This window comes from Sylvia atricapilla, chromosome 1 (genome assembly GCF_009819655.1).
Source record: "Sylvia atricapilla isolate bSylAtr1 chromosome 1, bSylAtr1.pri, whole genome shotgun sequence".
NCBI classification, from domain to species: Eukaryota; Metazoa; Chordata; class Aves; order Passeriformes; family Sylviidae; genus Sylvia; species Sylvia atricapilla.
Genome location: NC_089140.1, coordinates 32,715,571 through 32,741,604, shown reverse-complemented (window position 1 = coordinate 32,741,604; position 26,034 = coordinate 32,715,571). Strand labels below are relative to the sequence as shown.

The 26,034-nt window shown below is 37.8% G+C and overlaps 1 protein-coding gene across 2 annotated transcripts in view; it reads left to right on the top strand.

Annotated features, from left to right (window-relative positions):
- Positions 1–26,034, top strand: part of OSBPL3 (oxysterol binding protein like 3) — an 85,389-nt gene that overhangs the window by 49,978 nt on the left and 9,377 nt on the right. The window contains exons 8-20 of one of the 2 annotated variants that reach the window (XM_066318889.1): positions 1,716–1,842; positions 2,676–2,779; positions 2,923–3,015; positions 3,628–3,784; positions 6,177–6,307; positions 8,910–9,017; positions 11,802–11,933; positions 12,633–12,726; positions 15,705–15,955; positions 17,778–17,915; positions 20,476–20,539; positions 23,547–23,625; positions 25,752–25,896. In XM_066318889.1, coding sequence (XP_066174986.1) covers positions 1,716–1,842; positions 2,676–2,779; positions 2,923–3,015; positions 3,628–3,784; positions 6,177–6,307; positions 8,910–9,017; positions 11,802–11,933; positions 12,633–12,726; positions 15,705–15,955; positions 17,778–17,915; positions 20,476–20,539; positions 23,547–23,625; positions 25,752–25,896 — 1,623 coding nt within the window. The remainder of the gene's footprint in view (positions 1–1,715; positions 1,843–2,675; positions 2,780–2,922; positions 3,016–3,627; positions 3,785–6,176; positions 6,308–8,909; positions 9,018–11,801; positions 11,934–12,632; positions 12,727–15,704; positions 15,956–17,777; positions 17,916–20,475; positions 20,540–23,546; positions 23,626–25,751; positions 25,897–26,034) is intronic. The other variant, XM_066318898.1, reaches the window with a different exon arrangement.

Below are 26,034 nucleotides of genomic sequence, written 5' to 3'. Positions count from 1 at the left end.
GGAAAATTTGTTTAAGTGAGGCCAATTTCTGAAGAGATAAATGTGAAATTGATTCACAAAATGCCAATATAATTGCCCATCATTAAATTCAGTTTACTCATGCTTTTAAAGGTGCTGAGATTATTATTTGGAGATATGTATGTGTGTGTGTGTATATATATGTCTAAATATACGACTAAAGCTTGTACAGCTTTATGTAGGAATAAGCCAGCCAAGCTGCATTGATTAATTTAAAAACAAGTATGCTCACAGATGCTTACTGCTATTGCATACTGACACAATACTGAATGACATCACATGGATTGTGCATTTTATTTTATTCTGAAACTCAGGTTGGTGATTATGTTGAAAACTTAAAAAGGCCAACTAAGAAAGCTGCACCTGACTGAGATGTAGATGAAGTTTCTTATTAATAGATTTAAAATTAGTACTACTGGAGTTCTGATACAAGGTGAGCGGGAGGTAACACAGTTTGTAAATTGTATGCTTCAGAGAAGAGCCAAACAAATTAGTCAGCTTTTCTCATAACCAGTAAAAAGTCTGTGTAATGGCACTAGGATGAAACAGTTTAAAACTGATGATTAACAAGATCTTGACAAAGCATGTGATTTGTGCAGCTTCTTGAGCTGAGTTTTCTTGAAAATGAAAGGTTTAGTAAGATGTACAAACAATTAGGTATTTGAATGGCTATTATATGTAGTTACATCAGAGAAGAAAACAGTATTATGGGCCACAATCAGCTGGTAATAGTACTGGGTAAAATTTTCTTTCCATTGGAAGCTATTTAATTGTAATTAATTATAGGAGGTAATATATATATGCAGAATTCCCATCACCTCTTGAATCATCTGATGATGGGCAGTGCTGAAATTGAACTAACTGTGAAAATGTTTACTCAGGTGTTGTCAAAGGGTAGTCTTTACCCAGATAAGGTATATGGCCATCCCTGTATTAAGGCCTGTCAAGCCAAATCCATGCTGAAGTCATCCAACCTTGTGAAAAATTTTAAATGACATCTGGTATCAAAATTTTAAATGATATCTTGCTTTTACATTGAAAAATAACTTGTAAAAATGTGTGTTACATCTTAGTTACTTTTGAGGCTTCTTTAGGAAGCATGGAGGAGGAACAGAATGTCTGAATTTGGTTCTCGTCAGATATGGTACTTTAATTGTTTTACAGAATCACAGAATCATTAGGTTGGAAGAGACCTTCAAGATAATCGAGTCCAGCCTTGCCCTAACACCTTGACTAAACCATGGCACTGAGTGCCACATCCTGTCTTTTTTTAAACACATGCAGGGATGGTGACTCCACCAGTTCTCTGGGCAGACAATTCCAGTACTTGATCACTTCTTCCATAGAAAACACTTATTTCTAATATCCAGTTAACCTTTATTTCCCTTGGCGCAGCTTAAGACTGTGTTAAGTTGACTTAATTTATGGAGAATTTTGCTCTTCCTCAAAATTTAGTTTTCAGCAAATTTTCATTGTTCCTTGAGATTTTCTACTGCTTGTGGACAGCAGTTACATTAGTTATCATGGCAATGGCTATATACCTAGTCTAGATCATACAAATTTTTCTCCTCCATGTCATTGATGCCCTCAGTCCTTGTTCATGATCATGGTTCTCAACTGTTGGTTGTCAGAATTTGTGCATACAACATTAAAATATTGTGTGTTAGTAATAATTCATTTGTTCTTCTTTGGAGCAGGCAGGCAGCTTGACCAAACAGAATTCAACGTCAACTGGAGGTAATTTGTCATTTTCTTTTTCGAGTAATGAGTCCAGGATTTCATCTTGGCTACAGTCTTCTGAAGACATGGAAAAATGCTCAAGAGGTAATGATATTTGAAGCAAGTTGAAAGTAGCCTAATATTTCCCCCTAGTTTTTCTTAACCAAGAGAGTATAATACACTAAGTATTCATTACTGTTAGAATTTTCTCTGAAACTGGAGGAAGGAAAGAGGTGGTTGTTGATTAAGTGGTTACTCACTTGTTTGCAAAAGAACTGGTGATTTTGGATGTGGGGGTATCAATTGTGGGCAGCTCTTCAAGGAACTCAATGCATTTCAGTACATTTTCTTTTATATGGGAACATCATGTTCAGTAGTAAGATTTGAACATCCTTAGGCTGGCAAAAGGGAAGCATCCAAAACCTAGTAACTTAAAAAGCACTAAGTCTGTACTTCAAAGTCACCTTCTGCTTTCATACTTTCCTAAGAGCATGAAAATCTTTCTCATGTTGGCAGTGTCTATGTGTTATTTATTTGTTAAATTTCTACCTACCAGTGAGCTTCATCTCTAATGCAGAGGAGCCCTACCTCTAAGTCTGAATGCAAAATTCAGTGTTGATGCCTGTGGCATTGTTACCCTCACCATGAGGAGCTCTGACAAATCTCAAACTGCAGAAATTATCACATTATTCTTATTTTTCTGCATCCAGCTAGGAAAAGGTACCATGATCATCATACACACCATATAGATGCATTTCAATATTTTGAATTTGAACTTGACTATAGGATACAATCATTTTATCCAACAGTCTAATGCTTTTAGTCAATGAATAACTTAGGCTAGCTGCAATCAAAATAGGACTAACCTACAAAGAAAGAAAACTGTCAGTGTGTCTGTTACTTTAGGGCAATTGAAAATATTCTCTTGTTCCAAACAGACCTCTCCAACTGTCACACATATTTACTGGAAATGAACCAGTTGTTACAGAGCATGGATGTTCTTCACAGGACATATTCAGCGCCTGCCATAAATGCTACGCAGGTTTGTTGTTTAAAAACAAAACCAAAACTATTTTCCCTTACAATTCCAAAAAATAACCCCAAATCCTAAAGAATTGAGATGTTTCCTAGTGTTGTTAGATTTATGGCAGTCTCTATTGTTTTTGTCCTGTGTGTTGTTAAAAGGTTGGACCTTTTGAAAGCCCAAAGAAGGAAAAGAGAACACACAGGAGGTGGCGATCCAGAGTTGTTGGGAAAGAGGCTAAAGGAATGTTACAGGTAATTTCAGTCCTTCCAGAGCCCATCTTCCTCCAAACCTTAGTTATTGATCAGTTCTTGACATGACCTGTTAAGGAAATATGAATCCTTTTTAAGTAGCATCCTGTGTTAGCTCATTTTATGTGGTATTATATCAGACAAAACACAAATATGTTGTTGTTGATACCTGCAATAGAATCTATCCTGTTACCTTCTGGACACTGGCCATGTTTTTTACCCATTTTCAGTCTTCTCTAATTTGTTGAGGTTTTTGGTTTTTGGTTTTTTTTTTAATGGGTACATATTTTTGCAAATTCCCTGGATAGTTTTGTGCACATTTGCATCCAGAGGCCATGTGATTAGATACTTATAAATGGGGTGAAATAACCTAGCATATGTAACAGCTCTCAATGGGCTTGGTTTTTTGAGTTTGGCAATCTTCCATTATGGCACCTTGGGCAAAGTTATATCTCTGCTTTCATTTGCCAGGTGTCATCCATTCAAAGCTTATTGATAATTGACAGTAATTTTTTTCATTTTTGGTGTCTCCAACATGGAATCCAGGTGGGTACAATATAACAAAATTTTCTTTATAGTTTATAAAAACATCACAAATTACTATCGTACTTACAGGTGCCTTCAGTATTTTCTGCCCCTATGAGACTGCATGCTTCCAATCCAAACTTATCTACAATAGATTTTGTAGAAGAGAAAAATGGCTCTGATGGCTCTGAAACATCATCAGAATTTACTAAAATGCAAGAGGACTTATTTCATGTCGCACATAAAGGTAAATGAAATTGTCTTTTAGAAATGGTTTTATATCATCTCAGTTAGGTAATGATATGACTTCTGAGAATGCTTCTTGTTTATTGTTTAGAAAAAGCAGAAAACACCCTTCCTTTAATTTCCTTGAGGAATTGCAAGTGTTGAGATCTTGAGTCATTTGAAAAAGGTGGCTTAATCACCACTTTTTAGGTTTTTATTTCATAGTGAACTGCCCCTTGGTTTATGTGCCAAAAGACTAGATTGTTTTATTTGTTGCCAAAAGGTAAAACACCTAAAATCGGTTGCTAGAAATACAGCAGACTGTACTCTCTTGTGTTTGCACGCATATTTGTGCATATGGGCACATTTATCTTTCTATATTCTGTGTGCTTCACTGTAGTTCAGAGTCAACATTTGTTGGTGATGCAAGGGTTGCTATGGTAGTAACCTATTTTTAGTGAATACAGAAGAGTAAATCATGCAAAGCAGCCAGAGGGGGAGCTTGACTAGAAATATTTCTTCCCTCAAAATCATTTTTCATTAGCAGAGCTTTGTTCCATCACCCTCGCACCAGAAACATTTTTATTGTTTAAGTGATCTTGGTGAGGGAGGCACTTAAGCATTTATAGCTGAAAGGCTTTTGGGAGGATTGGCTTTGTCCCCCTTGGCACACGATAATGGTTGATGGTATCAATAAGCATTCCTGGCTTGCTGTTCCCCTTTGGTGCTGATGTATCTTGATTCTGTTATGTAAGGAATGTATGCAAGTAGGTAAACTTCATAAAGCCAATTATAGTCAAAACTGACGTATGTTTTCCAAAAGAAGGAAAGAAGTGAGGGTGGGATGCAGTTGGAAAAGTTGCTGTTAAGCAGAGCAAAGAAATCACCTACTCATGAGCATCTTACTGGAATTGTCCATGACAGAAATTTTGGTTAGATTGATCCACACATTTGAAGGGACAATTAACTTTGTTCTATTGACTGCAGAATCATTTTACTAAGAGGATAAGAATTTTCTCCAAAGTTACTTCATAGCACACCCCTTCCAAGAAAGAGTAGTGGAGAAAAATCTTGTGCCACCTTTTTGATAGAAATTGAATAAAATGTAACATTAGTAGTTTAATAGGCAATAATTCTTGAAAAGTAAACTTAGTATACGGCACACTAAATGTCACTGAAGGTCACTGAAGTTTCTGGTCATGTATCTACATATAAAGAAAGCCTAACAGAGTAGATCACAGTGGCTATATTTCCCTCCCCTCCCTGTGATACTGTTAAAGATTTCTTTGGCTAGTATAAGAATTAGCTTTGGAAATGGTTTGTAGTGTTGGAATATACCTTAATAATTTTTCAGAAGACTAAATTAGGTTATGTAACTACTCAGTGAAATTATGAAGATTCAGGTTAACTCACAGTGGATGATTAGGAGAGAGAACTATTGGGAATTTCTTGTTGTTTGCCCTTTTCATGCATCCATGCTCAGATTTTCTATCTTCATTTCCCTGTAAATGGATTCATTTTTACATTGGCAAGTCTCATGACTGTATTATGGGGCTTGGTTAGGTCCTCAGAACTCCTCTAATACTCCAGTCAGACAAATGTTGAAAACCTACACAGACAAATACTGCTCAAATAAATTTTTATTCCTTGTGGTTAAAGAGAAGATGCAATGTTTTAATGGTGAAAAAAATTCTAAAAGTGCATTTCCCCTATAAAACCCCCTGTAGTGATTTTAAAACTGCGTGATCTGTTGTCTGATTTAAATGTATTGTGCTGGTGATAGTGCCTCAGGAAGGAGCAGAAGTAGCAGCATAACATGCATGTCATTCAGGACCTGACCCTTTGAGTCACTAAATCATCTAACAAGCTGAAATTTCTCTGTCACAGAAAGAGATAACAAAATCCATCACCACAGTTGACTTGCTTTTGTGGAAACTACTAACCCTATAGCTGTGGCACAGTATGTGTTATAGCTGCTTTTTTTTTGATGACTTTTTTTTTTTCCTTTTTGATTTTTTTTTCTTTCGTCTCTTCTTCTCTCCCACTGGAATTTATAGAGGAATATGGAATAGAGTCATGACCATCTGAAGATTCAAGCTAATTGGGAAACAAAAGCAAGTGAAGAGCAGATGTGGTTAGTTAGCTTTGTTGCCATCTGTCATGAATAATCAGAGTAATTTTGACTGTGGCTAATATAGTCAACCCAGTAGCTTTTACCATAAACATCTCCTACAAAAAAATCTACCCTATAACCTTGATTAATATACTTGGTTTTAGTAACCCACACTGGATTTCTTAACCTGATTCTTTTTTCTGTCACTGTAAATGATGCTTTATTGGAATTCTATGTAATTGTTGTGTATACAATTGGTAGCAGCTATTTTTAACTGTCACTTTTTATGAAATGGTTCTAGTTTACTTCACCTTGAGGTCAGCTTTCAGCACCATATCCACAGAGAGAGAAAAGCTGAAGCAGATGCTGGAGTACGATGCATCCTCATCTCCATCTGCACAAATAGTGGGCTTGAAGAATGCCTTAACATCTGTAAGTGACATGCTGAAGCTCACCAGCTTCATCGTCATCAGATACTACTTTTAAATTTTAGAGTAGTTATTTTCTGTTTCTTCAGTGTCAGCTGTGTGCTAAAACTTGCAGAATTTAATGATACTAATTATTATAGATCATGTTTTTCAAAGGCTTTACTAAATGTTAAAGATATTTTCAAATCATTGTAGTTTGATAGGATTGATATAGGTCTGTATTCTAATCTGTATCACTTGAGATGAAGAATCAGAGGGCTGCTCTGTAACCATGAGTCTGCTTTCTTTCTAAACATGCTACTACTCACTTCTGATGGGTTGCAGGTTTCTTTCCTTACCTAAACAGCACTCAAATATTCACTGTGTGACTTGGCATAAAATAAAGGTGAGAGTGGCTGAATGCACTCAGCAGTCCCTTCTAATGCACTAGAGCTTCACCATGCTGCACCAAGATGCTGCAAAGCAAATTAAAGTACAACTTGTTTATATTGACTTCCAACCTCAATATCTCTCAGTCCTCTAAAGCAGCAGTGGAGCTGTTAGGGGAGAGTTCTAAATATGAAAGATTGTGCTTTTTAAAAGGTGGGAATTTGGTTGGTGTACTTTATGTAACTGGTTGAGACCAGAACTTTTCTGGTCATGTTTAAGAATGTCAACCAAACTGATCTGATTCCAGAGCAATGAGAGTAATTATTACCATAGCCTTAAATTTCAGTGTTTGTTGCAAACCAACCACATCGGAGGCAGGGCAGACTCTCTGGCACTGATCAATGTGATGTAGATCATCTTAGAATTATTTCACTATGAAAACTTCCCTTTGCTTTATAAAAGCTGCATGTGATTATAGTTTTTAAGTGTATGACATGCCTCTTTGCCTGGACCTATAGAGGCTGTGATGTCTCCACAGTATTTAGAGAAAGTTAAAGCCTGTTGCATAACTGTATTTGTTCACGTGCACTTCTTTATTTTGGCTTTCAGATGTTCCACTTCTGATATCTGAATAGGTGACTTTTCTTTTTCCAGCGTTATTTGTCTACCATTTTATATCAGAAAATCTGTTGTAAGATTGTTCAACTTAGTAAACATTCAGCATGAATTTTTTTGTTTTCTGGGCAGTGAAATTTGGTTGTCCATCTTTGTTTTGTACATGTCCTTTAAAAATAATTCCTTTGGTCTTATCGATACCTAATTAGTCTTGTAGCCCATCCAGAAGTCATTTGTGAACCTTGGCTGTTTCAGCAAGGGCTGAGGGCTCTTGTTAATCTGCAGATCTGTAATGTCATGATGCCAATACAGTTTTTCTCACCCTGTACACCAGAGATCCTGTAGGAGAATGGAGTAAGCTTCCTCCGAACTAATTTGGAAGCATGGATATGATAAACTTGACATATTTTTAGATTTCCTCACAAGAGGAGGTTTTGTGTTAATGACTTTGGCTAGTGTTTTGTTGTTGTCCTTTTAGTTTGTTTCTGTATAGGAGGAGCAAAAAAATCACAGGTTAAAAGCTATCAAATATATGTCTGTTTTACTCCTATCAGCCTGGCATGGAAGAAAAATGGACAGGTTGAAGTGGATAAACCACCACAAAACTAGCATATCTGCCTCTATTTCTCCCTCATTAAGATAGGTCTTGACCTACACACATTCTACGAAAGGAAATACAGAACAGGAAAAGATACCAAATTTTTGGTTTGGGAGGGAGGAAAAAGACAACAGGAGAAGAAAACATTTGTAGCAAATAATTTAAATGGGAATATGCTGTTTCGGAGAGCAATTCTGCACTTGCCTGCTGAGGTTAACACAGTAGGGATATGTATACCTTATGGCAATTCAGAGCACATATAGGTAAGCAGAAATAAGTTTTCTCCCCTCCATCATCACATTGAGCTTACTGTCTTTCCTGCACCCAAGAGAATTTCAACACAAATTACTGCCAAAAGCAGAAGCCTTTGTGGGATAAGTGGATGTGCAAAAAGCAGGGTTCTCCTTATCTGGTATTGATTCAGATCACTAAAATGGGATGTAAGTCTTCAATATTGTTCCAAAATTAGTGAAACTATCTTTATTTCAGAGACATCTTCATGCAGCGTTGGGCTTTCTTCCTACAAGTCTACTCTAATTGACTTCTGTCTATCAGATGCCCCCAAAATACGTAAATAACGTGTAACAAAAATGACTTTGCAGTAGAGGCTTTTTTATTCTACACCATTGCCATTGTAATCTATAGGACAAGAATTGTACCTGTTACCTGTGTGAATTTATGTCCTATTTCTCTGTCACTGGAAGGCAAGGAAACTTCCAGTATGGGAAAATCAAATGGTTTTGGATGTGGCAAGAACTAATGTTGAGAGAGGCTACATTGGAGATAGGGGTGAAGGAAGGGAGCTCAAAAAGAAAAATATCTCTGCCATCTTTAAATTTTTTCCTCCACTTATGTCTCTGTTTCACTCTTGACACAATGATTTGCTGCCAAAAAAAAAAAATTATGTGGTGGTGGTGGTTTTATACTGCACTTTAAATAATCTTTGGCCCTTTTTATACAATAAAGCCACGTTCGAATTAGTTGAGAGAACTTTATATCCCCAATATTTTGTTAAATATTCCAGGCAATAGCACAAAACACAGATCTTAAAGACCGGTTACGCAGAATACATGCCGAATCTAAGATCATTGATTCAGCATCTAATGCAAAAGCAAGCCCAGATTTGGTGAAGGTGGGTATGGATTTCCTCTTTCAGTGATGTCCGTTCCTCCAGCCCCTACATCTAGACAGTGCTGCACAGCTGCCCCTTGTCCTCTTCTCCATGTCTCCCCTGTGGTGTGGTGTGTTAGCCAAGCCAGTCTGCTTTCCTGGTTGTGGGTCATTTCTGATGATGCATTGTGTGATATTTGATTTCAAAGATTTTCTCTGTGAGCGGGTTTCCTGAGCACATCTTCCACTGCTTTTTGCTACTGGTTCCTGGTGTTCTCCCTTGCCTCCTGCCTGCTTCTCATTCAGCATGTACAGAGCTGCCACCTCATCACCCTCGTGCCACTGTTTCTCTTGCGCTTTTAGTCCCTTGTTAAATTCTGCAGGTCTTTTGTCGCACATCTAAGTGCTGTTAGCCCAGAATGTTGGCTGCCAGTGTGGATCATGTGAGGTTTAGAACAATTTTCAGACATTTCCATGAAAGGATCAAAGTTAATGAGACATACAAGAGCCCTTTCAGCCATTTAGTCTTCTTTGTGTGAAGCCAGGGAGTTTTCTACATCAAGTTAGCCAGTTTGAGATTCCACTGATGTTCAGACAGTTTTTTGGCTCACTGCAGAATGCATGTGAATATGGTGTAATTTAGGTCATAAGATGTTGGTGTTAATGGTGTTAGTGAGGGAAGCCAGAAGTGTGTATTTTTGATGGATTTTCCTAAATATTAACTCATACAGAAACCTCTGCTGTGCTTGTATATAAATCTTTCATTAGAACTGGAGTGCATAATGCTGGGGCTTTTATGTAACTAATTATTTCCTTTTATTTTAAAGACAGTTTAGTCATTCCAGAACAGATTCCATCTGTTCACTTCTGGTTCAGTTCTGTTTTAGTGGAGCTGTGTTTTGGTCATATATAGCTGTTCAGTTTGGGGTTTTTTTCCTTTAGGTAGTTGATCATTCTAATGCCTTTTTCTTTAAAACCCACAAGAATTTGAACCGTACCTAAACTACTATCCAGAAAAGCATTAATGCATTGTTACTTAGTTTCAGGAGTAATTTTCTTTTTTAGTGGAGGTCCTTGCAATGACAATGAGTTATTTCTGAAACTTGTGCTATGTGCTGTACACACACAAAGAGACACACATGACAAAAATAGCTTTCAGAAGGTCCTTTAGAGGTTACATTCGCAAATTCCCTCTGGCATGGCTTGGGATGCAAGGATGAAATCACTTATACTGGAGAAGCTTCATTTTAAGACTGTCTGGGGATTGTGATGCAGTAGTGCTGCTTTGAGGAAGACAGGGCCACTGCACAAAACTTGTCACTAAATGGGGTGCTGTGATACACCTGTGATACACCTGCTGTGAAAATTGAAGCAGTATAAAACAGTATCTCAAGCCTTTGCATAAGGGAAAAATTTCATTTGTCTATTGGGTAATTTAATTGTAGTTCATCATGCCAAAATGGGAATATGGAACAAGAAAACTGAAGCTTATGTGTTAGATAAAAACCTGATGCTCTTTTATGATTCTTTCCTGCTCACTTTGCTTCTCAGATTCAGAATAGTATTGGAAACAATCCCAGTAGCTATGCTTATGTGTGTAAGGTATTTTCCTTTTACTTGTAGGCTAGTGTAACAGCCTTCCTCCAGGAGGGACAATGTTGAGGTTCTCTTTTATCCCTGCTGTCAAAGGATGGGTTTTTCAAGTCTTTTGTGTAGCAGTTTGTTTTGTTTCCATGTCACCATTATCAGTGTGTATTGAGTGACATTCCATATGATAGCAAAACCTACCAACAGAAAAGCTTTGAAAGAAGGTTTATCAGCTTGATTGTGGGCTTGTCAGACTGTTTATTATTGTTCTGAAAATAAATACTACAATTCCCACAAAATTATGATAGGAAGTCATGGTTATAAGCTAGAAAGCTTATATGCAGAAAATCTTGAGAGCAGCTAATACACTGCTTTGGGGCAGCATAGCTCATTTCCTTTGCCTTCGTGGAGTCATCCAGAAAGGCAGTAGCACACAGCTTCTCCGACTTTTTTACTGCCACCATGGAATGAGGAGTCTCACTGGTCACCCCACCTTTACCAGGCCATCTGTTGGAGCTCTGTTTCCACCAAAGATCTGTAGAGCTTCTGTGGGAGGGGCTGTCAAGATCTCTGTGGCAGTCAAATGTGCCTCCAGCAACAAAAGCAATTCCGGTTACGTGGCTTTAATAATATGTTGGTTTTGGGTAACATGGAGGTATCTCAGGTGTGGATATGAAGGAATGGTTTCCAAAGCACAGCATAGTAAATTAGTGAAGAAAAAGAGCTAGGAAAACATAGTATTATAAAGAAAGCAACTTTACCCCTCTGAATTTTGTAGGCTACTCTATGGCAGGCTTTGCATTAAGCAAGGCTTGAGGAGGAAAAGATTAATTAATTTGCTGAGAGCAGGAAGGAATGTGAATCTAGGATGCAATATAAAGAGATGGGAGTTTTGTTCTTTTGTCGGCATTTTGACAGTACACTTGGATATATCTGGCTAAATCATACAAATAGCAAAGCATTTTTATGTGCAGCACCTTAGGTGATTTACTCAATATGCATTGCTTTATTTTCCTTCTTTTTCCTCCTCTTTGGTCTGTTTCACTTTGGTTTTAAATCCCACCTCAAAACATGTGCTATATTTCACATTAATTGAAAAGGAAAATGTGCAGTCTTCTCCCAATGTTTTACACCCCTTCAGGTTAGGAGACCATGGAATTGCATGCATGAATGTGTTTGGGGTACTTCCCCACTCAAAGCTTTCTTTTCTTTTAAACAGGAAAATTCAAGAGAAGGCAGAGGTCTGGTTCACCAGGTCTCCAATGAAAGCAGACTGTCTATTGCCGACTCTCTCACTGAATTTTTTGATGCACAGGAAGTCCTACTGTCTGCTAGTTCTTCAGAAAATGAGGTCTGAGCAAGAAGATTGACATAATTCAGATGTATTTTCTTATCTACTTATTAACATGCAATCTTTCTTAGTGCTAACTGTACACCAGAAGACTGCTAGAAAATTTAAATTTTCAAAACATTTAGAAATTAATATGCTGTTTATATTAATTTGTTGTCATTGTCTCTTCACTGTGAAGGGTAGCAATTATTATTAAGTCATAGACTTCTTCAGATACAAAATATACAGTGAGGGAGATGGCAATTAAGTAGCTCATATGCAGATACTGCATTGTAGTCTGCCTTGAGCACAGGTGCCCAGGGAATTGCATCACAAAAATACTTGTTCATACCTGTCCTTGTGGTACCTGTAGGTACCTTGAGGCTGATGTAATGCATGTTGAAATTTATTAGATCATTGTTTCCCCTCCTGAGCTCCATAAAAACCTTGGCTTTTAATATGAGGGAAGCCTTCTTAGTTGTGAGGCCAAGGAGAAGGTAGCATGTCTCCACTCAAATTAAAATTTCAATTATAGCAATCTCTCCCAAACTCAATTATGTCTTCTTAGGACTTTCTAGTACTTTTCTATAGTACTGAAACACAGCTTCAATGATTCAATTATATTAAAAATAATTGCAGTTGAAAGTAATGATTTCCACAAGCATTTGGGGGTTATTTTAATGAGTGAGGTATCTTGCTTTTTCCCCCACCCACACTCAGGTATCAGATGATGACTCATATGTAAGTGATATCAGTGATAATGTCTCAGAAGATAACCTAAGCAATGACATGGAGAACGAAAGACAAACTTTAGGTAAGTTCAGTGGGTTTATTATGCCATGTTTTGTGAATTTGTTTCTGTTTGGGTTATTTTTTTCTTCTCTTACTAGATAATTAGATATTATGGGGTTTGAGATGTAAAAAGCCTGTGGTTTTTTTCATATAGACTCAGATTGGTTTGGAACAGCAGATATGGTTAATCTGTTTATCTGGGCACTGTTGATTAAGCAGGATGGTAGTTCTGTATCAGCAGGGAAACACCTCTTTCTTGGCTTCTTTGACGCAACTCCCACTCCCTCTGTTTCTCATGGCCACAGGATTTTTCAAAGAAGTAAGGCCCAGCAGCTTTCATTTTTTCAAAAAGTTATTTTTTTCTTGTCACATGTTTTCGTCTGCAATCTAGCAACTGCATTCAGAAGTCCTGTTGCTTTAGCAGAACTCAGTGTTTAAAGGAGCATGAGAACAATTAGTCACTGGCAGCTCTGGTGCATGACCATAAGAATTTCTTTCTTGCGTGAATTAATCATGATAGTCTTGTTAGTACATACACTAATTTGTCCTTGTAATAGAATGAGACTCAAAAAAGAAGAATTGGTCGTTACAACCTAATTGGTTTTGTGCCTTCAACTCATTTCAGCTAACCATAATGTTCTTTCCAATCTAACAATGTTTTTTTTTCAAAAATGCTGAAGTGATTTTGTACCAGTAGCTGTTTCCTGATGATCTCTAAGGACCAGCAGATTCCTATGAACTTGGGTAGTTTGATATGTGTTCTGTAACTCTTCAAAATGAAGAATTTTTAATGTTTTCCTTTAAGATATGAAAGAACACAAATAAATTTATCTCATGATTTGCACCTTAGAAAGGTATTAATGTGGCAGTTCATCTTTCTGTAACAAAGACCGTCAAGAAGCTCTTCAGTATAAGAAGCACCTGTGCATGCTTCTGGTACCTGCTATTTCTGTGCTTTGGGCAGCCTGCCACTGCCATTAATAGAAAACTGGATGTGTTTTTCCTACAGGGCTTTAGCTGCACCATAAATTGTGGGATTATGACAAAATCCTCTGGCCACTGTAATGCAGAAGGTCAGATCAGATGTTGATAATGGTCCACTTTGGCCTTGAAAGTCATTGACTCTAACTGGAGGTCAGATGTTTAAACCTCCTTTGGCATTCATCCTGCCTGTCATAGCTCTTACAAACCAGTACTGCCTGGGCCTTTCCATAATGGAGACTAGGCAAATTTCACTGCTTAGAAAATTTGGCATATGAGTATTGAAGTTCTTGCTCTACTCTGTTGTTTTTTTCAGTAGCTTACCTCAATTAATGGATTGGTCCAGAATATGTAAATGAGTCAATTGGTATTCTGCTTTTAATCAAAAGCTGTCAAAAGACATTTCCAAATCCCACTTCTGGGAGCTCTTTTAAACAAGGATAAGTTTTTAGCATTTACCTCATTCCTGAGGTATCTAAGGGAACATCCTTCTTTTTGGCTTCTTCTGATATTAAATAAATTCTTCCAATAAGGAAGTATAGAAGTCACCTCCCTAACTCTCAACAGTATAATTGTTACAGGTAGATTTTTTTGACTCATAGTGCCCATGCCATTTTTAAGCAGAAAGAAGATACAGGCAAGGGACTGCAAATAGTCCACCTGACCTTGTTAGAGTAACTCGGTCATAAGAGGTATTGGGACTTTTGGTTTGCCAGTGGCAGGAAAGGAAGAAACTCCTTCCACAAAACTCTGAGACTGCTGATTGCCCTTTTATAGCTCCACGTGAGGCACGGGCTGGGAGGCATGGCAGACATGGAGAAATTTGTCCTTGTGGTCACCCTCACTGCTGTCACCACTGCTGATACCGTGCTTATGTCAGTGGCAGAGGAGGAAGTACTGGTTAAGTGCTTTAAGGGCAGGGATTCTTCAGGCATGTGTAGCACAGAAGATGTGCTGCCCAGTGTGGGCTTAATTCCTTCAAGACAGAGCTGTGTGAGGAAAGCCAGAAAAGGAGAGGGGATGACAGACTGGGGCTATGCCTGAATGTCTCCAAATAGTAACTGATCCTAGGGCAGGAGCTTCATAGATGCTCCTGAGGATGTGTGGAAAGATAAAATAAGATCTTGTAGTGGCAAACACATTCCTCTCTGAAACAAAAGTGATGTACTGCTAAGCAATATAATCACTTCAGACTAGTGCCTGTTGCAGATGCTTGTAGCTCTATTTGGATTTTGTTGCAAATCCTGTCATGGCACACTTAGAACTATTTATCCCATTCTGATTGCTTTGATATAGCAACACAGACTTCAGATGTTCATGTCCAAGGACTCTTGACCTGAGTCTTTTTTTTTTTTTTTTTTAAATCTTCAGAAAACCCGTTGCTCTACAGTTGCTTCAGTTTTTCCATCCTTAAACGCGCGTCAGTTCTCCATCAATGTATGGGTGTATCTCAAAGTAACATCACTAAGTATAAATGCTATGGGGAGCAACATGGAGAAGCCAGAATGTAAATTCGTGGTACAGTGAATTTCCCTGGTAGGAGTATGCAAAGCAGGAAAAGATCAGTAGGAGTAGCTATTATCCTTGCATCTGTAAGTTACATCTCACCTTCTGAGAAGTGTCAACTTAATTGAAGCTCTGTCAAGGAAGGAGGTTTTATGTCCCCTAAACAGATAGGAATCCATCTCTGTTACAAATAAAATAGTTATAATATTACTTCTTGAAATTCAGTGTAAGTCTGAGCCTTTTCTTACAGACTTCAAGGGAAAAGAAGGTCATTTTTATGCATCTCTTGTACTTGGCATTTTTACTTCCCTTAATGTACATAAAATGTTACTCTTAATTCTGTCATTTTTATAACAGGCTATCTTCAAACCACAAGTGAAATACTTAAATGCATCGTGGGTGGAAGGAAGTTTTGACAGAAGAAAAGATGGTTGCATTTTAATGCATGTTTGCAAAGGGAGGGAAACTAAGAAAATGTGAATTTAATTGTTCTGCCACTTCCTTCCTTTTCAGATTGTATTTCTGAAAGCGGAATTGGATGCAATTCTAAACGGAGAACGTGTTTACCAGCTCCATGTCCTAACACAAGTAACATCAGCCTATGGAATATCCTGAGGAATAACATAGGCAAGGATCTCTCCAAAGTGGCCATGCCCGTTGAGTTAAATGAGCCACTAAACACCCTGCAGCGCCTCTGCGAGGAGCTGGAGTACAGCGAGCTCCTGGATAAAGCAGCACACACACAAACCCCTTTGAGAGGGATGGTAAATGCCTTACTCCAAATACTTAGGGACATCCAATAGAATTAGAATAGAGTAAACATGAAAGCAATGCTGAAGAAATTAAGATGTTCAATCTGTTGTTTTGTTTCTCTCAGCTGAGAAGCAGACTCTCCAAACGTGTGTACAACTCACATAGCCGCTGTTTTTGACTCTTCTGCTCCATTTCTGTTGCTGTTTCAGAAAGTCTGTCTTCTCTCAAGTACTTTGCTGGTTCTGCAAGTTTAAAGAAAAAGGAGCTTAGTTCTGTTTTGCAGTCCTTGCTCTCTAATATTAAGAATTTACAGCAAAAAGGGAGGAGGGGATTGAACTTAGTTCCCTCTCAAAGATGAAAGCTACAACAGATCTTTTTCAAGGGTGTCTGATCTGGTGTCTGTTCATAGAGATGCTGGATCTTCCAGCCCTACATGACTGTGATGTCTCTGTATTAACTAAATGAGCTCTATGCTTTTTATTAACTGGTTTTCTGAAATTTTTGTGTTTATCCAAAATGTTCAGGATCTCAAAACCAGGCTGTATGCTGTGTGTTGGGTACAGTAATGATGTCATTCTCCGCCAGTGCAGAGCCCTGAATTCTGCATTTGGCAAAAGAACAAGAGAAATGCATTTCAGTTCTTCTGCTTCCAGGTGTACAAGAGCTACTTAATATGCAAGCCTATAAATAAAGGATTAGCAGCTCTCTAAATTCTCTTAAATGGAAGATACCGATTTTCCCATAAACTGAATTAAGCCTTTTCAACTCAATATATCTTATCTCAAAATGAGGTTATTAATGAGAGTAAGTAGTCTTGTTATAAATACTGCTTGAAAAATCTCTTTCCTCATTCTGACACTTTCAAGGGTTACAATTTAGGGTCTATTCCCAGGGTGTGGTCATTCTCTGGGGGTTTCAGCCCATGGCTTTTTTTGTTCTCTTGAGAACATACGCTAAAAGGAAAGGAAATGAGCAGTAGTTGTTAAAAAGCGAGGGAAAAGAAGCCTTCTTCCTCCTCCCCACACCCAAGCATCTGGAAATTACCTCAGACTTGTGTATTCTTTGCCTTTGACAAATTCCTGAAGCAAAATTTAATACTAGCTGTTGCATAGTAATTGCTGTAGTTCATAAAAGAGCCTATCCTCAGTGGATTTGTTTCCTGAAACTGTGAAATGAGAGTATCTACACTTTCACAAGATGAGGAAAAGGGAATGAAAAGAGGAAAAAAGTGTTACCAAAGAGACTTGAATCAAACAACCCTGAATTCTAGTCCCTCATATTATGCTTGATTTGGCTGCAAAAATTTGGAAAGTGTATCAGTCATGATCAACAGTTAATTGCTTAGGAAATAGCACCCAGTAGATAAAAAATAATTTAAGTCAAACAGCATTAGCAAAGGCTAATAAAATTGGTGAAAACTTACTCAATACTTCCTGTGTCATATTTATAAAAAGGATAGTTGGTACATTTATGGAGTCACAGATATAACTATAAAAACCAGTTATTATACAAAATTTAACAGTGAGTTTTAAGGTTATTTCTTTGAACTGTGTTGCAGAATGCTAAACTGTTTCAAATATTTTTCAGAAATGCTGTTTTCAGTTGATGAAATTTGCAGTATCTGACCCTAATAATTCTATCTCTGACCTACTGAATGACTCTGAAAACTGAATAATCCTCTAATGTGTGAACTAGGGCTTTGCTTGCAGGAGGCGTGCATGTTTGTAGTCTGCAAGTGCAGGCAAAAATACAGAATCAGGATACAGCTTGCTTTTATTTTTGTCATGTCTGTTGTAAATTAATTAATCTAAGTCCCAAATATGTACTTCCCAGGTATACATAGCTGCCTTTGCAGTCTCTGCCTATGCATCCAGTTACTACCGAGCTGGAAGTAAGCCATTTAATCCTGTGCTTGGAGAAACCTATGAATGTATTCGTGAAGATAAGGGTTTCCAGTTCTTTGCAGAACAGGTATTGTATGCTGCAACCCTTAGAATTGCCACTTGATACACTGCTGAATTCTAAATGTGTGGCTGGAATCCTCTAGAATTAAAGGCAAAATACAAGATTACTTTACATTACCAGGTCCCAGCAAAACCCAAGGGACCTTGGTGAATTATAAACAAAGGGAATTGGTTTTGAGGAAACTCTGCTAAGTCTGGCATGGAACATCACAACCAGCAGCTGACACTTGAGGAGCAAAGGCTGGCGGGCTGCCTGCACCAGTAACAAGATAACTTGGTTAAGTAGAGTGCAATTCCCCATGCTGAAGTCTGATCGCGACTGCAACAAAAGCTGACACTCCTGTCATTTTCTTTTGTGTGTGATCATTAAAAATACTATAATTTCAGCCGTTTAATAACAGCTGTCTTCTTTTATAACAAATGTATCCCTTGTGTGAGTCAATCAACCAGAAGTATTTACAATGGCACCCTGACTATTTCTGCTTCCTGTCCAAATACTTAGTAGGTGAAGCCCTTCAAGTCTGCTACCACAGCTGAGTAGGTGAAGGATGTATACAGCACATCATGGTCTCAGTGTTCATGAAGATAATTCCCCAGTAGGAGAATAATTATTAAGTATGGGTGAAAAATACTGAATTTAAACCAGCTAAGCTACCAAAATTGCTGAACTTGAAGCGTATGTTAAAAAGAGATAAAACTCAAATACCTGGTGCCTAGCAAAGTAAGATGACTGAAAGCTGTCCTATTCTGTCTAGACATAACCAAAAAAAAAAAAAAAAAGTGCAAGTGGGCAAAGGTGTGCAGCCTAGAAATTTGATAAGAGACAGACTTCTAAGAGGCTTCCTTTAGGAAATGAAAAGTGCTTTTGACCGGCTGTGAAGGTACAACATTTTGCACATTATGTTTTAGAACTGACAAAAAGGAATGTTATGTGATCTTCCTTTAGTCTCAGGAAATGTCACAGGCAAGAGTAAAAATAAGGAGGGGAAAAAAAACCCAACAAAAAGTAATACAGTCCAAGGCAAGATTTTAAATTTAAGGTCATGTATCTGGTTCATCACTCTGCTACTTCAGTACTACAATGTGTGTAGAGCACTGCAAGTACCAGCACAGCATCAAATTTGAGTAACAAAGGGATGAATAAAGGTTAGTACTGAGTTTAATGTTACAGTGAATTAAAGGGAGATATTTTCACTTGAATATTGTGTAAACCAGTACAAAGGCTAGTTTTTATAAAGAAGAATTTTGCTACATGAGCGGGCTTGTGCCATTAACAGATACCTTGTTAGTGCAGGCAGAATGTAGTTCATGGGCTAGACTGACAGAAGATACAAAATAAGAAAGATTCTGTTTTATCACTACAGTTAGTTTAGAATAACTCCTGTCAGCACCACGACCTTACTCTGGAATTATAACAGTTTAAGTGAGAGCTAAGTTTAACCCATGTATTATAGTGACATCTGGGGTTAATCTGGGTACAGTATGTAAGCGAGGGAGAGTGTTGCTCTTGCTGGATTAGGCCATAGCTGAGAGTAATTAGTACTTTTTCTTTTTTTTTTTTTTTTTTTTTTTTAAGTCAAGTAGAGGATGTTCAATAAATAACTGGATGCCTGGGGAAAAAATTGCTCAGTAAGAGATTTGTGAAATGAGTAACAAAAAAAAAAAAAGTAAAAGTTGATTTGAGCCATATAAATGGTTAAGAAATTAAATTCATGGTGAAAAATAGCAATTTGACTTGAAAATAAAGTTGCCCAAGGACAGCAGGTGTTACACATGTAAGAGCTGGTCCTGGCCACTTGTTAGTTTTGTTCACCCAAAAGAGAGAGTTCAAGTCAAGAAGGAGTGGCTGCTTTCACTTTGTGCTTTTTTTATTTACTGTTGCATTTTAATAGTCTGAATTGTTTATTTGCTCACAGTCCTTGCTTTGCTAGTTTGGTGGTTGCCCGAATTCATGCACATGCTATTGCCCAAAGCTGATGAAATGCAGTGCATGTGGTTAGAGTTTCACACTAGAAACACCTGGGGGTCACTGCTGCAGTATTAGGGATTGCTGGATGGATTTCCTGGCTTGATATCTTCACCCCTGGCCCACTTAGAGATGCTGATCACTATCTCCTCCCTCATACTCAGGGTTTTGTGGGTATTTACTGCACAGAAGCGTTTGGCCTTTTGTTGTGTTTTTGGTTTTTTGGGTTTTGTGAAACTTTTTGTCTGTGCACTCAAAGTGTGTTTTTTGTTAATCTGTTAAGAGGTCCTAAAGGTAAATTTAATTATCACCTTAGAGACAATGTACAAAGTATATAGCTAGATTTTCACTTGAACAAAATCTCAGGCCTTCTAAAATAAGTGTTTCCCATTTCTTTCAAGGTTCCTTAGGTCTGAGAACCTTTATTAATCTCACTGCCTCCCCCTTCAGGACACAACTGCAAAGGGAAAACTAATGTTCAAATTGTAAATGCCATATGGGAATGAAGGAGAAAACAAAATAAAGAAGCCAACCAAAATGACTGTTTAAGTGTTCATATGTTAATCTTTTTTCCCCCCTCTCTTTCATGTCTTGCTATTAGGTCAGTCACCACCCACCTATTTCTGCATGCCATGCTGAATCTGTGAATTTTGCTTTTTGGCAAGGTAAATATTCAGTCTATCATTTGCTTTTACAGTGTTCATGTTTTCATTGCATGTCTAACACAAAATATCCAGAAATTAGGAAAAGTTCAAATTCCTTGCTTAAATTTGTATTAGAATGGTTTTATGAAATGTTAGCCTATACTTACTTGCATGCTTCTTACTTGGATCTTCTGGTATTATAAAAATTCTCAAGATATTTTGCTTTGTTTGCATTTTTTTCATGTAGCATTAATTGATTATTATTTTCATGTACAAACATCTGCTCTTCTTTGAAATCAAGTTTGTTTGGGGGTTTTGTAGGGAATGTTGTTTTTTAGTGAGGAAGAATTGTATGTCAAGATATTTATAAAACAAACAAGCTTGAAGACAGCAGGAAAAAACTACAAGTTAAATCCTGAACCTTGGCAAATCTTGTAAACCTGCTCTGAAAGCAATTTTCAAAAATGAGCATAACAGCAAGGATAAATACATTTACCTTCACTTTCTCTGCTGGCATTATTACAGGATGTAAGATTTTGTGCTATTTGACTAGTAATTTTTTTTCAAAACATGTTTGTTAGAGCTTTGCTTGCTGTGTACTGCTAGTGAAGGTGTCAGCCAGTAACAGTACCTGTGTGGTTAGATAATTCCGGAGTGTACACAAAACATAACCATGCCTTTTAACTCACTTAAAATCCTTCACCCAGGGGTTTGTTGAATAACAATGCAGCCATATTGTAATATTTTTTTTCTGATTGGCTCTGCTGACTTGATTATAGTTATTACAGATGGAGCCATACTGAACAGATATTGGAACCCATTAGTCTGGGTTTTATTATTCTGTATAATTCTTTGCTTTGTAAAACAAATACAGGGACACAAGAATCCTTTTGTTCAAAGCCCAAAAGCTAAGATTACAAAAAATGTATTCAGTAACTTGAATACTGTATAAATAATATTAGATGGCAGCCTGTCTTAATAAAAATAGATGAGACTGATTTGTTTAACAGATCTTGACAACTGTTATCATTCAAATATTTTAACACTTCCATCTAGAGAATGAAGTTCTTCTCATGAGAGCTGAGAATCTGATTCATGTGAGAGTCTGAGATTTGGTCTTGATGAGCATAGGACATTCAATCAGGGTGCAGCAGGGCTTAGGGGGTTTTGTTTGCTTTGCTTTTAAGTATGGATAGCTGAGCTTATGGGAGGGCTAGACAATGGGTTTTTTTTCCACTGTAAAGGCAATTTTTAAATGCTGCGACCTCTTGTAATGAGGCTGTATTAACTTACATGGAAGGATTAACACCAATCTAATCATAAAGGCAGCTTGTCAGTGAGGTCAGTTCTTTCTGTGTGCAAAGACCTTTTACTTACTGTGTCACCTTCTCAGCTGAAAAGGAGACAGCAACATTGCCAGAGTAGTGCTGTCATCCCACCAGACACTGGCCTTAGTTCATGTGTTCCATCACCAAGAAGTCTCCCCATCAATGTCTACTGAGCTAGAAGACTGGGCTCTGGCAGGGACTGATAGTTTGGAAATAGCTTTCCATGACTTACAAAGCTGACTCTGCTTCTGCAGAGGAGTGTCAACACATGAGCAGTGGAAATGAAGGAAGTTTCAGCTATTACAGCATCTGTACCTGAATCAGTGTGAGCACAGCTTTGAAATAACACTTTGCTCTTTCTTTTCTGTCCTAAAATTGTTGTGTGAGGAAGTTGCACACTGGCTCCCAAGATGTTTCCCACATGCTGATCTCTGTGGGATAACTTTGCCATTTATGAGAGCATAGAATTAGGCACAATCTGGTAATGTATTTTAGATGTTAAACTCAGTCGAGTGTACCTTTGGCCTTTCTCTTCCATCCCACTGCAGAAGAGAGAAAGCCAGGACAGAATCTGCTTCAACAGCATCATACTGGAAGTAGCTTTGGAGCACTTGTGCAGTGTAGGAATCACAACAGAATCACTGTCACTGAAGATGCTAACCCAACACTGGACTTCAAAACCAAAAACCCCAAAAAGGTCCTTTTCTCACACAATAAGAAAAGTGACTTCCTTGCGTGCAGAATTCTGCCCTGCATCCCATTCTAATCTTGGCAATGATAGGCAGCTCAGTGTGGCTCACTCCTCACTTGCACATACATAGGAGATATCTGAGTAACCTCTTAGTTGTAGAGCATCCATCTCACAACCAGTGAAAGTTTCCCCCCAGAATTGCAGTAGGAAATGGTGTTTTGTTTTCCTTCTGTTAGAACTAGCATCTTTTTAAGACTAGAGTTGAATTTTCCTCTGTTTTTCAGGTTGAGTAGTGAATGAAGCTCTAGAGTCTGAAATAGGAAGGGTGCTATTCTCCTGAGCTCTGAAGTTACTATGAAAGCTACTGCATGATTATCTAGCCCAATTTAACTGTACACCCCTTTTGCCATGCTCCTGGTCTGTTTCTTTCTCTTCCAGGTCCTTTTGCTCAATAAATTTGGCTAAACCTGCATTGAGTTTTCTTATCTTTTTTTTATATTTTTGAAGAAATGGCATGAGACTTGGACATGTCTTTCTGTGATTCAAACAAGCTTTCAAAAGACCAGTTAAACTTAAACCCCTCCGCCATTTCGTGCCCTTTGAAACCTTCTTTAGCCTCTTGACTGTGTACGTTGTTGCTATATTTTTGTATTTGAAATTCTGCATTTCTTTTTGAAAATGTCTGCATTCATTCACTAGCAACTGAATTGCAGACAAGTATATGGTGCCTATAGCTTATTCAAATTTCTTTCTTTTGAAAAAGTTTTTGAGAGACTTAAACATCTGTTACTTTGCCATTTAAATAACCAATATGATGATGAAAATCAAACAAAGCAAAACAGCAACAACAACAAACCCACCAACCAGTATTTGAAGGTCCCACAACATTCTTTGAACGCTTCTGTTGCACTTGGTTATTTTGAATTTCTTGAAAACAAAGTAAAGCCCAGAAACAGTCTGATTCACCTACCTGTGAGCAAACCTGTCTTTTTTTTACTTCTTGTTCCAGATGTCAGATGGAAAAACAAGTTCTGGGGAAAGTCCATGGAAATTGTTCCAGTTGGCACAACGAATGTAACTCTTCCAGCGTAAGTGCTGCCCTTGGGCACTGCTGTTCATGCACAGGCACAGGTGCTTGCACACACTGGAGCCACATTCATTCAGAGGACAGCAAGCTCTGCTCTGCCCTTTGGAAGGACTGGTGGCTATGATTTCATTTAAAGAGAAAAAGGGAGGAGGAAGAAAGACCCCACCAACCCAAAACCAGAAGCATAAATCAGAAGCACCGACTCTTTCAAAGTTTATGAAAAACAAACAGTGAAAAAAAAAAATGCACCACTCCTGTGTACCTTGAAAAAAGAAAAGTTGGTATTTTCAAACTTCAGTTGAATTTCAACCTTCATGCATTTTAGATTCACAGGGAAAAACTGTAGGGTAAAGGAAGCTATGAATTCTTTTGCTTGAATATGGGTTTGGGGCAAGAGGTGGTTTTGTTCCTGTCTTTTGTAACTATATTTGTAGGGACACTGATATCATGGGGTGTTCTGGGCTGTAGGCAAGGCTAACAACCATCATCACTGCAGAAATAATTGCTGAAAGTGATAAGTTGAACCAGTTACAGATCTGGTGTTTATTATCCAGGAAAGGAAGCAGCCATTGTAGTGAAGTGTTGAGTGAGTATAGTTGGTTTGTTTCCTTTTATTTAAAAAAAAAAAAATCTGCAATGTTTCGATACTGGTTTGGTAGAATGCCCATTATTGATGAGCAATTAAAATCCCTTAAAATTTGGCCTATATCCATCATGTTTGCAGAACCAGAGGTCTAAAGGTTGAGTATTGTTCCAACTAAATCTGTTTTCCAGTGAGAGAGTACAAAATTAATTAGTCTGCCATCTGGAAAAAAAATAAACCAACCAAAGAATTCAAGAACCTAGCACTCATCAAATCAAGCATGCCTTTTTCTTTTAAGTGAATAAAATTGTAGTCTAGTAAGATAATATCCAAAAGGTAATGTATAAACCATGCTATATGCATAGCACCTGCCCTAAGCTTTGGAAAGAAAGGTTTCTAGGATGTGAATGAGTGCTCAGAGCCTAGATAATTAATATATTAGGGTCTATGATGGGTTGATGAACTGGGAAGCAATCTGATTCATATGTGGTCTCCATGTGCTGGTTTGTATCCCTGTGTATTTGATACAGAATTGGGTACAAAAAAGGTGCTGAGGCTATAGGGAAAAATTAGGCATTAGTATTAAGGTTCATTTTGAAAAAAATACATTTTTTTTAGTATTTAAGCTAGCATGTGACGTGCCTAGGTAAGGGCAGAAAAACAAGTTACTGTGGGATAAATTGGCTGCATATCTGCTAGTCTGTACAAACTGTCCTTGTGTGTGCCCTTACGAAACAGCAAGTGAAAGCAAGTGATTAAGGGGAGCTAAGGAAAGATTCTAATATCTTCACAGGATGAGTGTGAGGCACTTGCAGTGGGAAGCTAGTTCTTTGCAAGTTTATATTTTACTTTACCAGTAGTGAGTTGGCCATCCATACCTAGAAAAAATTGTAGAATATATGTCTTCATGAGACTTTCCTTTCCTTGATGCTTCATAAAGCTGTTTTATAAGAGCATCTACTTCTTTCATAAACGAATACCAATAGGGAATACAACATTTTACCTTTTATCTCTCCCTGTCTGCTGTTTCCCAGTATGCACCTTCATCTTAAACTACCTGGTGAGAACTTTTGCTCTTGCCTAAAGCACACATATTAGGCTCAGCCTTGCGAGCTTGAGCCAGGCTTATTCCTCTCAGTACATGTTCAGATCACTCTGGTGGCCCATGTCCTTGTGTTTTGCATTGTCACTGTGTTACAAGCTTGGAATGGGCATCTCAGACTGTAGAAGATACCAGAATGATTACTTCTGGAAACTTAAAACTTGTTAAAAGGACAAGTAAACTGAGAGAAAACCGAATTCAAGACTGAAGTATATAGCAGAAGTGGAAAGGAATTTCTTGGAGGTGGGATTGCTGTCATAGGGTTTGTTTTTGAGAAGGTTGGAACAAGAAGATGAAGCATTCTAGTAAAAAAAAAAAAAAAAAAAAAAGTTTATTTGGTTTCTCTAATCAAGTTCTCTGCAAATTTTTTTCCTCACGTTTGAGCTCGCTTGAACATGGCACGAGACTTTTCTTGTGTGCTTGTGTGTATTTTTCCTTACAGTTTTAAAGACCATTTTGCGTGGAACAAGGTGACCTCCTGCATCCACAACATCTTAAGTGGGCAAAGATGGATTGAACACTATGGAGAGATCATCATAAAAAATCTGAATGATGACACGTGCCACTGCAAACTGACTTTCATAAAGGTAACCACAGCAGTGTTGGCACTGCCTTTTGTGATGGGCACAGCAGTGGGAGGATGCTCTCTGCTGAAGCTCAGTACTTCAGCTTACAAGCTGTAATTACCTGTGATTGCTTGAAAACTGTAACTTCGAAGGAACTGC